Genomic DNA, 14,542 nt, shown 5'->3' on the forward strand with positions numbered 1-14,542 from the left:
ATGAGTCTCCATGTCTCTCCAGCTCTTTATTAAACAGAAAATGCATTTTCAGGTCAGTATTTTCAGGATAGAGAACTCAGTCAGGATATAGATTAAACAAGTGAAATTAGTTGGAACTGGAACACTATAAAATGAAGCTGATAAATGGGTACCCTCTCCTGATTGGCTGAGATGTTGTCACCTACTTGACAATGTATTTTCTGTTTATTAAAGACCTGGAGACAGGGAGACCCCTGTTACTGAACAAACACTATAGCAATGATTACTATCACAATATAGTGCTTTAACCTTTTTATACAAAACGTTTTGTTTTAACCAAATCACCTACCCTACCTTTAATACAAACTACTGCAACCAAGTTCGGGTCTTTCTGGATGATACAGCTCTAGTCTTACCTTTGAGGACATTAATACATCATTTTTACTTTAGCATGAGAAAGATAAGTCTGTTGCATTCATATAGTGCCCTCTGGTGGCCTGTATTCTTATAAACAAAATCCTGTATCCCCTACTTGCCGGTGAAAAATAATGATCAATCAAAACAAAACTATACGACATTTTTCTTTTTTAATGAAACGTAGTACATCAAATTGCAATTCATGGTTTTCCTTTTCTTTTACAATGTGAACCACATATATCATACCAACACCTATATGTTAAGTATATAGATTAGCCATTTATTACTTTTTTTTTAAACAAATAAGTATTGAGAAACAGCTGATAATAGTGTTGGCTCCAGAGAGAGACGTGGCACGAGTCGGCCTTTCAGACGGTGAGAAGTGGACAAGACCATTGATTGGTTGAGGGGCAGAGGAAACCGTAAGTGTGCCCTCTTTCATTAACAGCCTAGTCAAGGGGTCAACACTGCAGGTAGGAATAAAAGTGTCAATGTGGCGGAACCACCCTGTTCTGTGTGTTTACATCCTATATAACATACTGCACCACAAAGACAAATTGCAGTAACTAATGTGTTAAAATGGTAAACCGTCATAATTATAACTGCTACTTAATTTATCCACTGCTGTACCAACAATTCCTATGGCGGGAGATGTGAATCTTGAGCTTACTTATTTCCACTGCTCAGGGAGTTTCTGCTTTTTAGCGTTGTAGGGCCTTTTTTTAATAAAATGTGAATTTTAGAAACCCACATGCTCATGGCTTAGCCTTTACACAAGGCTAGAATACATTGTCCTCTTAGAGGGACATATGGACTTTTTAAAAATATGTTTGTTTTGTCTTCCTGGGACACTTGTCGTAATAAGGGGTATTGTCTTCTAGCTACAAGGCTGCAGCTAGAACAAAAACACACCAAGGCCTTGTAACTAGCTGAGCCACTTTGTTTCAAAGGAAAAGTTCTATCGAGGCATTTAAGGATAACAACCTAAAAACCTTCTGCAGCTGTCCAAATGACACGTAGCCAATGAAGACAAACAAACAAAAATTCAAAATGTCCCAGTAGCCCTTTAAGTTGGAATCTCAGTACGATATAAAAGGAGATGGCAGCTAGTCAACGTGTCACTGTTCTCACTTTATGCATGTTCAAGAATTCACATCCCAACATGAGCAGTTTGCAAGGTTGACCCCTACTGAGAAAGCCAAGACGGAATTTAAAGTTAGAATTTTTAGGGCAAGGTTCCTACACAACAGACAGCATTCTTTCCTACGTTTTCCCGCTCTGTGGACTTAACCAAAGTTGAAGTTCAAACAAATTCATTTTTCCATATTTGGAAAAAAAAAGCATGTGCGAGTTCCAGGCGGTCTCACACTATGTTCAACTTGTTCACCCTCCTTCACAGAAGTCAAAGAGTTTTACTAGACTTAAATGAGCTTCACTCCTCATCCATCCATATTGGATCCATCCTTACCCTAACCCAATCCAAATCATTGAGACTATTCACTGGTATTTTATGTAGAAAAACAAAAATGCCTCTGCTACAAACAACAGACTGTGTTCATCTGACAAATAAATGTTAGCCTTTTTTATGCTAGCTAGCCAGCAAACAAGTATGACTGCATAAAATGCAAAACTACACATGCATAAAAAAACCCCTGTGATAACAGAAATTAAAAACCACCATGCTTAAAACATTAACACGAGAAATCACATTTTTTCTGGATGTGATAAGTGGAGGAGAGTGAACAAGTTCATAGGGTTAGGAGGAGTAGAGAAGATAACAGCATCTCTGCAAGTCCATTTTAAGTGCCATAACATCTGCCAACTAAGTGGTACCTTTGACCTTATTCATAGATAAAATAATTAACCATGCCAGTATTACATCAGGGCATCATTGGTAATTATCTGAACATTTCAATACCTAAAAAGTACACTTCCTTCCATAGCTTTCCATGTTGAATGAATGCAATTTAATTACAGAGTAAGTGTAAATTACTCCCATCAACCAATACAAAACCTGAAATGTGATTGTAGTAATCCCAGATTTTAAAGCTGGATACCGTAAAATTTTAATTAGACGTTATTTGTATCTGCCCCAAATATTACACACAAATGTCTGACTCATGGGATGGGACAACAGTGGGTCGTACTCCTCTCCTCCTCCTAACACAAAGCAAAAACAAGACAAGGACTTCAAATTTTCAGAATGAAATAGACCCTAAGTGGCGTTTATCATCTTCTGTACCAACTGAACTCAAGCGAACCTTTCCACGCATCCACGTCTAAATAATGCACACACCCCTTGAAATAAAAAAAAATAAAAAAAACACAATGAGCTGCGCCCCAACACCTAAACCTCGCACAGCAGCCAATTTATGAGGAGTCACTCAAGTACACCAGCTAGCACGTTTGGTGGAGGGTTAGTGGGATGACACCTCTGCAAGAACATTTGTGATTTATGCTTTTTCAACAGCACCGATTATCTTCCAATAAGTTAAATCAATCATTTCCCACAGGCAGGCTGAGGAGGATTAGAGGTGGATGAGAAAGTAGAGCCCATTCGCTGAAACGCTCCAACACAAGATGAAAAACCTTCCACTGTGTGTGTATGTGTTGCAGCCGGAGGTGTGCGCACGGGCTCCATTTCATTGTATGTTTCAACCCAAATGATCTCCGCCACGATTGACCACGAGCGAGCCTGCGCGTGGCCCCGAGTAGACTACGACAGTGGGTGGGGCAGGTGGGGTTGAATGGAAGAATAGTAAATTGGTTTTGCATGAGTTAGAGGTGAAAGCTAAGTGCAAAATCATTATTGCAACTCTCATTAGAACATCACACAATCACATAAAAACAGCAGCTGCTTTTTTAATAAGACTAAGGGAAGGGGGTGTCAACGTCTGCAAACAGGCTGATGTTTCGTGTGACAACAACAAAAAAAAAAATAATAATTCCTTTTCAATTACTGAAAAACAAAACAAAAGGGTACATGTGATAAAAGTAAGATGAACTTGGCTATAACTGCTGCAGTGGCGACAAACCTAACATTTGAACACTGGTGGTTGAAAGAAAAGAAAAAAAAAGACAACTGGCCGAGCTAATTCTAACATTGCTGTTGAAGCAGAGTAGTTAGCAAACGACAGGGTCAAAAGATCAAAACATCAATAGCCTGCTATTGGTATAGAGAGCCATCAATCGAGTAGCCAGAGTAACATTAACTGGTTACAGGCGGCGGAGGAGGCGGGAAGATGCCACAGAGACGCGCTCCTATTAGGTGACCTAGCTTGCCGGTTGGCAGGCGTTGTCGATTGAGAACTGCGATCAAACTTGTAACAGAAAAGAGTAGACAGGTTGCTTCAAGCGAAGATGGGTCACCCGACATAGTTGGTTCCAGCGTTTGGCAAAACAACTGAAGTCACTGAGTGTGAGACGATACGATCATGGCCCTCGTTTCCTTGTTAAGGGGATGGGTGAAGATGAGGGAAGGAGGGGAGAGGTAAAGGGAGGGAGACAGGAGGCGAGGAAGCAGGGACAAAAAGGTGTCAACGATCAAGTGGCTTTTATTTTGAAGCAGCATAGTGCATTTTGTCCCTCCCCCATAGAGGAAGTCTGCGTCTGTTGTCGGTGACTTCCTGTCGTCGTCTCCTTTCCAGTGGCTCCGCTTCTTCGACGTGTCACCGGTAGCTGAGAAGGCTGTGTGATCTCTTCCCAACACCCACAGTCAGTTAATTAAGTGCTTCAAGCCAAGATCATCGATGTCCACTTCGACTATCGGAGTAAGTAAAGGAGCCGACGAACAGGATTCAGCTGCCACTAAAAAACTAAATGGAATGCCTCCCGTCCCTGTTTTTTCAGCCTCGCGTAACTGCACAGCCAGCCATCCAACTGTCCATTTGTCCTTTTTTTCGTCCGACTGTTGGTCTGTCTGTGTCTGCCTTAAAACATATCCACCCCTCCCTTCCCAATCGCCAGACCTTGGCTCCAAAAGCCTCCTCTCTTCCGTGCGTCCAGGCAGCCAATCAGATCATCCTGTTGCGTTTGTGAGTAGGTGAGTCTGTGATGACGTCGCTGCACTGGGTGGAGTTTCTTTTCCTGGTCCCTCCCCCTCCAGCAGAGGCAGAGCCTGTGGAGTCCAGATGCAGGGCCATTTCCTCAGAGATGAAGGTGTTCAGGTCCACGTCGTGGAGCCCGTTGCGCCTGCTGCTGCGGCACACCGGTCCAGATCCTGCACTGCCACCGCCGCCGGCCCCTCCCCCGTTACTGCCACCACTACTGCCCCCGCTTACATGCGTGGGAGACCCCGGGGCACCAGAACGCACGCTGATGCTTGCCATGGCTCCACTTAGACCTGAGGAATGGAGTGGAAGTAGAAGGTTAGAATTAGAATGAGGAATGGATGAAGGCAACTGAACAAAGGAGGAGGAGAAATTAGAAGACACACCCAACATCCAATACTGGACAGGAGGGCCACATTAACTACTTAAGCCCTTTTTAAAACCTTTTGAAAATATTACAAAGCTCTGATGATTGATTACACATCAGGACTGTATAAACCTGGTACATTCTCATTGATGCTGCATTCATGTCCTGTCATGAGAATGGAATGTCACAGCACAGTCTGTCCAATATGACGTCGTGAACACGGGATTACAGCTGTATGATGCATCCTAAATAGCGAAGCAGCTACCATGATACACAAATGTGATAAATCAGTAAAAAGAGGATCATCATTTTTACTGACCCCTCAGATGGAGCAATGTATAAATGGGTCCATTTGACCCCACCAAGAACATTTAGGCTGAAACGCTAGTTGATCAATATGTTTACTGCCTAAAATCTCAGTATGTCCCCAACTGGTGGCTTAGAAATTACATTGTGACAAGAAAAAAAGACAATCAAACAGCTCCCAAACGTTAAGTTCAAGTCACCAAATGAGGTTGTTTAGTTCGGTTTTCTCAGTCACTGTTCATGTTTCGGCTTTGGAATTGAGGACTGGAGAAAAGGGTCACCGGGTTCAGGCTTTCTTAACAGTCGCATTGTTTGGACGTTTGCCAGTGTACAGAATCTGAAGCAGCTCTCAGTCTCTCTCCCCGTCTGCCACTTAGACTGAACAAAGCCATTACCATGAGAATCCTGTACTAGTGCACCAACCTCACCAAAACAAAATGTGCAAAAACATATCTGGTAATAAACCAAAAAAATAATTCCGATTAAACCTCCCACAGTGACAGATTCTTATTTAGACTATTGCCGTCTGCCAATAAATTCAACTATATGAAAGAAACAATATAAAATACTCACTGCAGCCAGTAAATCAACGAGTCTGCTTTCATAGATTGTTTTCTACTAAACCCAGCAATGAAAATGTTGCCTTGCTAGGAATAAACTCTTTTCGTGTAGATGCCAACCTAACACAGGCACTTCAAACACTCATCCATTTCCAACAGTTCTGCGTGGTAAAAATATGCACAAAGTGCCTGTATCTCCCGTGTTAGGAAATAATGAGGTAGTCTATTTAAAACACCTACTGTACATCAATAGTCTGCTGCTAGTAGTTATGGGCAGTCAATCATGCAACAGTGATATAAATCGTTACAGGCCTTGGGAAGTGGTGAGAAGGTGATGACAAAAGACATGTTCCTTAAGACAACTGCTCTCAGATCTGGAAACCTTTGAACAATTTTGAACATAATTTGAAAAATGTCTGAAATGCAAAAAGGATCTTACTTGCCATGACTCGATGGAAGACATACTGACAAATGACACCTGCTGACTGAAGCGTGCTTGTATTACAGTAACCTTTACCACCAAATGCCTAACCCAAACCACACCAACCTCGACCCTAGCCCAACAAATATCCACACAAGGAGGACAGACACATAAACATGCACACCATATGCCAAGAAATCACTGTCTAATGTAACTTCAGTGAAACCAGAGAAGCTGGTGCATCTGCCCACTTATACATAGCCCATTAATAGCTCTTGCAGCAATTTAGTCAAACTCGCTATTCAGACACACACACGCACAGTTAATAAAGTGAGGCCCTTTTATACCACTGGCCTATAGACATACACACTTGCACCCATATCACTTTAGTCACATGTGAGTGTGGTGGATATGAAGGTTAAGTTTTGTATGCATGCACAACCAGCCTTTGCAGTCAAAGTACACCTTATGCTTACAGTATATATAGCCCTGAAAGAGAAATACAAAAGAAAAGCTCATACAGTGTGAACCAAAGAAAGTATTATGGGTCTTTTTAAATCACAATAGGCTCAGTATGATAGATTTTTAATTCAAAATCAGTCTAAATGGTTCAGTCATGAGTCATCCACCTAAATGCAGTGAGAGATTTTTAGGGTATGAGTCAACCTTCATGCAACTCTGCATCACTCAAAAGTCTGTTCCCTAGTTGAATTCATATTTGTCCTATAGTCCAATATTAAAAAGGGATTAAACACACAGCTCTAACCTCAAGATTACAATTTGCCACCAACAGAATATTCTCCATTGGCACCAAGTATTATTTTGGACAGGTTTATTTGTAGATGAATATGATCATGAATACATGCATACTGACCTCATGCACATGAGTTCAAAACTTGAGCATAAAGAAAAACTTGGCAACCAATCGGAAGTGTACATGCAAGTTATGTTGATATAATATAGAATGTAATGCCATACTAAATAAAAACTCGATCTAAACTAGCTTTAAGGGGATTTTTAAAAACATTTCTGTGGCAGGTTTTATTTCAATAACGAATATAAAATGTGTGTCAACACCTGTTCTTTTTTCACATTTTCCTACTGCATATTCATATAGGACTTAGTGTGAAATTGCCTTCAAGGGGGAACAACGTGCATTTTCTTTTTTTATGCTCCCTTCAGTCACACATGTGGCTTCGTGAGTGCCTGTAAGGTGTGTCCAGTCAACAGCGCTCAATTTGGAACTATATAACCACTGCAAAACTAAATAAGTCTGAAAGGTATGACACCTTTTCCCTGTCTTAAGCGTTACCATTTGAATAAGGGGTCGGAAGCATTTTAATAAATGCAAATGTTACATGTATTTGTACACAGGTCTCGGTTTAGTACGCATACAGAACGAATGTTTGATACTCAGTGCTGCTCAACAAGACACAAAATGTCCTTATCAGCAAGTCTCTGTTCGATTCCCAGCCGGCTGGACCATTTGCTTTATGTCATTCCCCTACTCTCTCCGTATTTCCTGTGTCTCCACTGTCAAATAGTGTTAAAAATTGCAGCCCCAAAAAACTAAACTACAAGACAGCCAACTGTGAGACAAGACACAAGACAACACGTACAGCCCCTCCCTCTCCCAAACAAAAACACTTCACCACTTCTACCATCCTCTAGTCTAGTGAGACACAGCGGCACACCACACCAATCAAAGTTAGCATGCTAACAAGCAAGTGAGCTAGTTGGATACATCAATATAGCAGCCGTGTCAGACTAGAAGATGCTCCAATAACCAACAGATCTTTCATGTGGGAGTACTTTGGTTTCCCTGTAAGTTATGACAGATATGTTAACATGTCGAAAACACTTAAAGGGTAAGACCACTTTGGTAGAGGTTTGGGTTGTGTATTTACCTTGCCATGATGTAACTCCAAAGGTGGACAAGCAATGAAAAATAATTGCTCCATTGATTAGAAATTGATAATTCAAAATTTGCTCCTCATTGACTTACATTGTACGGTAAAACAGCTCTCAAAGTCACTCTTTAAGCACGTAAACGAACACGAACAAAGTTGATTCAGACAGTATAGAACATCACCAAACCCAGTACTGTTTGTTTTTTTAATAAAAATATTAACTTCCTGCTGATTTTACTATTTGAAGATCCGGATCCGGATCCGCAAATCCAGTCCAGGTTTTCTTCTTAATAAAATAGCAAAATCAACAGGAAATTAACATTTTTATTTAAAAACAAAACAGTACTGGGTTTGGTGAGGTTCTATATTGTCTGAATCAACTTTGTTTGCATTTGTTTACATGCTAAAAGAGTGACTTTGAGAGCTGTTTTACCGTACAATGTAAGTCAATGAGGAGCATATTTTGAATTATCAATTTCTAATCAATGGAGCAATTATTTTTCATTTCTTGTCCACCTTTGGAGTTACATCATGGCAAGGTAAATACACAACCCAAACCTCTACCAAAGTGGTCTTACCCTTTAAGTCAATACACAATATATACTACAGTATTTAGGCAGCCTTTCCCAGCTGATTCAAACAGTGCAACATAAATTACCATGGCTATTATGTAGCCACTCCTATGAGACACTGGTGGAAAATGCAGGCTTTACTCTTCATTTTTAGTCAGTCATTCTCATTCACTTAAGGAGGAGAATTCTGCCCGACGTTTTTCTTGACGAGTGGTACAGTAGAAAAAATTCATAACTCCATCCCGAGTCGACCGCAGCTAAAAACCCGAGCCTATGAGACTTGCGCTAGATTGTGTATTTGAATAGCTTTTTTTTGGTGAGATCTAACGTTCTTATGGACAGAAAACCCGCCGTAGTGTTTAGAAAGTGACGTGGATGACGTCACGGGTGAAATCTCGTCTTGCAAGACTTCCGGAGAGGCGCATCTAACATAAACACTGTTGAGTGTTTTCTGTCCATAAGAACGTTAGATCTCACACAAAAAAAGAAAATTCAAATAAGCAATCTAGCGCAAGTACCTCCCCCTGTTTTTTTGCTGCGGTCGACTCGGGATGGAGTTATGATCTTTTTCTACTGTACCACTCCTCCTAGGATATCATATAAAAAGGTAAGAAAAACGTTGGTGAAATTCTCCTTTAATCACTGTGTCTGGTTAGTGGTTAGTCTGTCTGGCTTCCTTTCTCTCCCTCGGTCTTTCACACATAACCATACTATATTTTATTGTTTTATTTAACTCCTTTCGTGTTATATGTCCACTAAAGATAATGAGTTGTGTAGCTCAATTGTGTTAAAGAAAATAAAGACCATACTTTTATCATGTTGGCTATCAATCAAAGTATGATCTTTTTCAAGTTGAAGCTTACCAATTTTGTATTTATTTTTTCTGTATCAAAAGCTCACAGAGCACCCATGCAAAATGCACGTACATGAGAAGGTTGAAGTATTCTTTTAATCATGTCATATAATTAAAAATATATATATACACACACACACACACACACACACACACACACACACACACACAGTGTATATAAACACTATCTTACCATGCAATGCTATGGCCTCCCTGAAGGGTTGAAGGTCTGTCTCCACGGAGGAGCCCGTCTCAGAGGAAGGGTTAGCCCGGCTAACCATGGCCAGTCGTGGGTTGGCCCTGCTGCTCCTGGGAGGTGGAGCTTTGCCACAGAGGAAACTGATAAGATCCTCCCTGCGTATGGTTCTCCTACGTTTTTTCACCCAGGCCAACACATCCTGTAATAATGGAACAGAATATCCATCCCTTAACTGGATATCAAAAGGAAAACCTAATAACCGTTGAAGCATTTCGACTTTGTTAGCTAGAGAAAGGGCTTATGGGACAGGCTCTGAGCCGGATGCAAACTCAAAACATCATGATTATATCAGTTTATACGATCAACGCCCTAACTGGTCAGTCTAGTATGGGATGTCCACAGTGCTCATTTCTTGCCATGTAGCTCATCACTGTTTATTTTGCTGGTTCCCAACAAGCAGAAGAATATCACAGAGAAGTTTAATGTGAGAAATATTAATGAAAGTGGGTTCCGTTACAAAAACAATTAAGAAACACAATTCAAACCTTGTTACGACGTTGGTGGCCAATTTGGATGCCCAAGTCAAAGCTTCTCTGGTGGGCCTCCACGCTCTCTGAAAAAGATACCCAAAGAAATAAGATGGAAACAAGAAAGAGATAAGACAGGTATAGAAATGATCAGAATGAGCATTATGAGAGAACATGTTTAAACTGTGGAGAAATAGTGACCCATATAGTGGATTGGACAGTTAATCCTCCTCAAAAACAACTGCAATAAATAAAAATAGGTTTCTATAAAAGCACACCTACAAGTACAATGTAAAACATAACTCTAGCAAGATAAAATAGCATGGGGTAAAAATCTAAAGACTGTATTGGGAATGTGTGTGTGAACTGAAACACATGCTACCGACAGCTCAGTCAAAGAGGCTTATCTGTCTTTCAGTCAACAATAACTGGTAGGTACAACTAATATAACTCATAAATGGTGTGTATAATTCAAAACAACAACAAACAATACCATAAACAAAAAAGAAAGTGCTGTAAGGCCTGTAGTAGCTAAATCGTTCTATGACGTGATGAGATGACATGCAGTCCGTTTACATTTTCACTGGAGGGGCAAATCAATGAATGTATGTTTTCATTTACAAGTACAATGATAGCACGCTTACTGCCAATGGTAGGACAAGGACACCCAATTGCAGCCATAGACATTAAGTGACATCTAAATTCAATGCTAAGTCCAACTCACAGGGCATTATGATGATATGTGCTTCTTACCTTTGTAGAGGTTGGTGACCGCAGTTGCGGCATTTTGAAATGGCACCCACAATGACAGACCCTGTTGATGGCATACTCTGTCTGTGGGGAGAAAGGAACATGTGTATTTACAAACGATGTGCTGTATCCGACTGTGTGTAAATCAGTATTTATTAATACCAAATAGAAACATGTGCTGTTGTCTACTTTTACTGGGGTTATTAATATGTTCGTGGCAAGACTTGGCCTGGTCCGTGACATATTTCAGATTTTGTTTTTATTTAACATTATAATATTATTTTGATCATAAGACCCTGATAAGACTGAATGTCAGTCTCCAGGTTTTCTTCAGAATATGTATGACACAGATTTACTATGACACTATCTATGTATGGCACATTAGGGAGTCCACAGGTAGTGGTTCTCAAACGTTTTATTTTCAAGGACCCACATAACTCTGAGTGTACAAATGGAACCATAATTTGCACACTCTCAAGAGTTATAGACCTATACTGGTAATTTAGGGCTACTGTTCGTCTACTCATTTTGTATGTCCATGGCAAAAATTTAATTTTCACAAAAATGTCCACCACAAGCCAGCTTGGGATGACCCCTAATAGCTTGTGTGTTGTGTCATCATACACAGATCAACGTGTCTACTGTAACAAAAGGTCCGAGGTGTGCGATAGCTCGCCGATTACAGGGGTTGTATGAAGACCATTTTTTTCATTCGCCATTTTGTCTTGCATCAAGAATGGTAGACACTGCTTTAGCATTATAAATAACTGTCAGTCAGCGCTAGATGGCCAACTCGGCAGCTTGCTTGGAGCTCCGAAAGTCCTCCTGACACTTAACTGCCCTCTCAGCAGTAAAGTTGCAAAGCCATGATGTCAAAACACATTCGAGTAACACGAGTCGACACAACAATTTTTATGTACTCCTACGGATTTGATCCAAGAGTTGTACAAACTACTCAACACAATACTGTCATCATAACACATGGTAGACAAAACAATTATCCCTTAACGTTAAGCTAACATAAAAAATATCCTCGCCATTTTGTTTTGATTGGAACGCTAGGCTATGCAACGCTAATAAAAGTGCCCACTCAGCAGCAACAGACCAGATGTTTGAAAGCAGAGCAATATTACAGCGACCCAGTGATTGGTTTACTTTTATAAATGTAAACCCAACACACGAGCCTGTGTCTATTAAAACTGTAGGGTAACAGTGACAGCGTCGAGGCGGTCTGTCTGTCAACAGAGAATGTCGCGTAGCTATGATTGTTTTTACCATCGCCATTTTGTAACTTAGCCCTGGCTAAAGTTACGTTACCCCAGCTAGCTAGTGCTGCTAGTAAACACGGTTGAATCAGTCAGCTCCGGGGCAGATCCGAGCTGAATAAACGACATTTTTGCGTTTGTCAGCGTTTGTCTGTCACCACGAAAAACAACATATGTAAAAAAATAAAATAAATAACCGATCAGTTCTGATGTTGTTTCTAACAGACGCTAAATTTAAACAGGTGTTATGCCATTTTTTGTATCCACGTTAGAATCTGTTTCCCCTTCCAAGTTTAACTATGTTTTTTCCCCCATTTGGATTGCACGTGACGAAATAAAATTACATTTATTCATTTTTTAAAAGGACTGATTAACTAACTGTTGGATTATAAAACTGTAAATTGGTATTTCAAAAACAGCCTCGCTGTTTAACAATAAAACAATAAAGTAGCCTAAAGTGCCCTGGGTCCACACTAGTAAACTAAGAAAATAACAGAATTTACGAGTCAACGAGAAGGAATATGGAGGAGTGGACAACATATTCACTGTCAAAATGTGTGCCCCATAGACTTGTCTTCGGGGGTGAACAGATTCTGACGGGACACATTTTTTGGCATAACACATGTCCTAATCAGCTGCTGTGTACTGTAGCATTAGCAGTCTGGTTATGGCTGGCAGGCTATAGTGTAAAATATGTCATGTAAAATGTTATATCATCCATTTGTAACTCAGAGGATACCAAATGTAACCATTTTGGTTACATTTAGTATCCACTCAAGAGTTAAATGAACTGTATGTAGAGAAGCAGCAAGTACTATCTAAGACAGTGGTTATCCACCTTTTCAGGCCGTGACCCCCCAAAATAATCATATTTGAACTGGGGACCCCCCACCCTGATACACAGTTTGGAACCTAGGAGTTGAGGCATTAAATCTTTGGTTCCACAGATAAATATTGTGAAAATAGCAGATCTACAAGCTCACAAGGACTCGAGCTTGCAGATCGGCTATTTTCAAAAATGTTGCCTCTTTCTTATATTATTTATTTGGCCAATGTTAGACCAGTTTTTAATAGTACAGTTTGTCGATTACTTTTGAAGCAGTAATAGTCTTTTTCTTTTCAGGTATTAAAAAAGGTCTTACAAGTACTTAATGATTGTCACTTTACTGTCATCTGGGGACCCCCCCGCCCCTAAAAAAAAATCATGTGGGGACCCCTCTGGGGGTCCCGACCCACAGGTTGAGAACCACTGATCTAAGAAGTAAACTAAGTAAAGAAAAAAAAGCAAGATAGTCGTGTTCAAAGACCTTTGTAAAGCTGCGCTACGGCGGTAGCAGAGTTCTGGAAGAGATGCCACAGCTTGTCCTGGTCGTTATCGGCCTCCTCCTCGGTGGGCTCCCTCTGCTCCGCCTCGGCCAGACACTGCCGCTCCCATTTTGAGAACCAATGCTCGGGTCCGTGTTCCTGAATCTCCGAGTCCCCGTCGACGTCCTTCTTCTCCTCCATTTACTAACCCACCGCGACGAAAACTAGAGGAAAATCACGACGTTTCGGTGACGCTGAAAGACGGGGAGCTGTGCTACTAAATTATGTTAGTAAATTCATGAATGATATTAGTGTTTTTGACTATTAAAAGAAAAATAGTTCATGGGTCTTCCCCTCTGGTACGGGTTTGGTAAAGGGACGCTAAACTATTTTCTCCACTCGCCGACGTCGGAATATATACAAGTCAACGTAGCGTGGTGTGCTCCATAGCCCGCCCCTTTGCGATTTCTCCAACGCCGATTGGCTGTAACTGCACTGCAGGGCGGGTCAGACGTTTCACCTATAGACGTCATTGGCTCAACGACATGTCAGTCAGAGAAATGACACAAAGAGAACTCCATGAAAATTCCTTATTACTAAAGCTTGTGTGAGGGTCAGCGTTTATTATACTACATTTTGCTGGAAATAAAAGGTGTATACATCTTGCACGGCGCCAATGAGTGTTATTGCTCGTGCATCTAAACATAGAAACATGGACAATTAGCTCTGTTAAGTGGCACTTTGAGGAAAATATATAGGTGGCCTTGCCTTGGTCATAGCAGCATTAGTTTATATGCTAGACGCGGAAAGTAACTAAGTACATTTACTCAAGTACTGTACTTAAGTACAATTTTTAGGTACTTTTACTTTACTGGAGTATTTCCTATTTCAATTACATCTCAGAGGCAAATATTGTACTTTTACTCCACTACAAGTATTTGAAACGTTTAGTTACTTACTTACAGATTTTGATTATTAATACAAAACATACATTTGCCCTTCGGCTATTTGAAAATAGCCGATCTACAAGCTCAACTCGTTGCAATGAGACATGTGTGAGCT

At 40.6% G+C, this 14,542-nt stretch overlaps 1 protein-coding gene across 1 annotated transcript; it reads right to left on the bottom strand.

Annotated features, from left to right (window-relative positions):
- Nucleotides 1-549: 549 nt before the first annotated feature.
- hapstr1a (HUWE1 associated protein modifying stress responses a) lies at nucleotides 550-13,888 on the bottom strand. The gene is made up of 5 exons (XM_084072877.1): nucleotides 13,483-13,888; nucleotides 10,914-10,994; nucleotides 10,179-10,246; nucleotides 9,628-9,832; nucleotides 550-4,738 (listed from the first exon to the last, which is right to left on the bottom strand). Exons 1-5 carry the CDS (start codon nucleotides 13,679-13,681, stop codon nucleotides 4,410-4,412), a joined length of 882 nt encoding a protein of 293 aa, XP_083929003.1. The 5' UTR covers nucleotides 13,682-13,888; the 3' UTR covers nucleotides 550-4,409.
- Nucleotides 13,889-14,542: the final 654 nt, after the last annotated feature.

Source organism: Gymnoscopelus microlampas, assembly GCF_963454915.1.
Source record: "Gymnoscopelus microlampas genome assembly, chromosome: 11".
NCBI lineage: Eukaryota > Metazoa > Chordata > Actinopteri > Myctophiformes > Myctophidae > Gymnoscopelus > Gymnoscopelus microlampas.

What these genes read in the sequence shown, in the direction of transcription:
- hapstr1a (XM_084072877.1), bottom strand. Translation starts at nt 13,681, where the DNA reads ATGGAGGAGAAGAAGGACGTCGACGGGGACTCGGAGATTCAGGAACAC. An exon ending in GCCACCAACGTCGTAACAAG is followed by an intron (nt 9,833 to 10,178) that starts GTTTGAATTGTG and finishes CCATTATTACAG; the next exon opens with GATGTGTTGGCCTGGGTGAA. An exon ending in GGAGGCCATAGCATTGCATG is followed by an intron (nt 4,739 to 9,627) that starts GTAAGATAGTGT and finishes TCCATTCCTCAG; the next exon opens with GTCTAAGTGGAGCCATGGCA.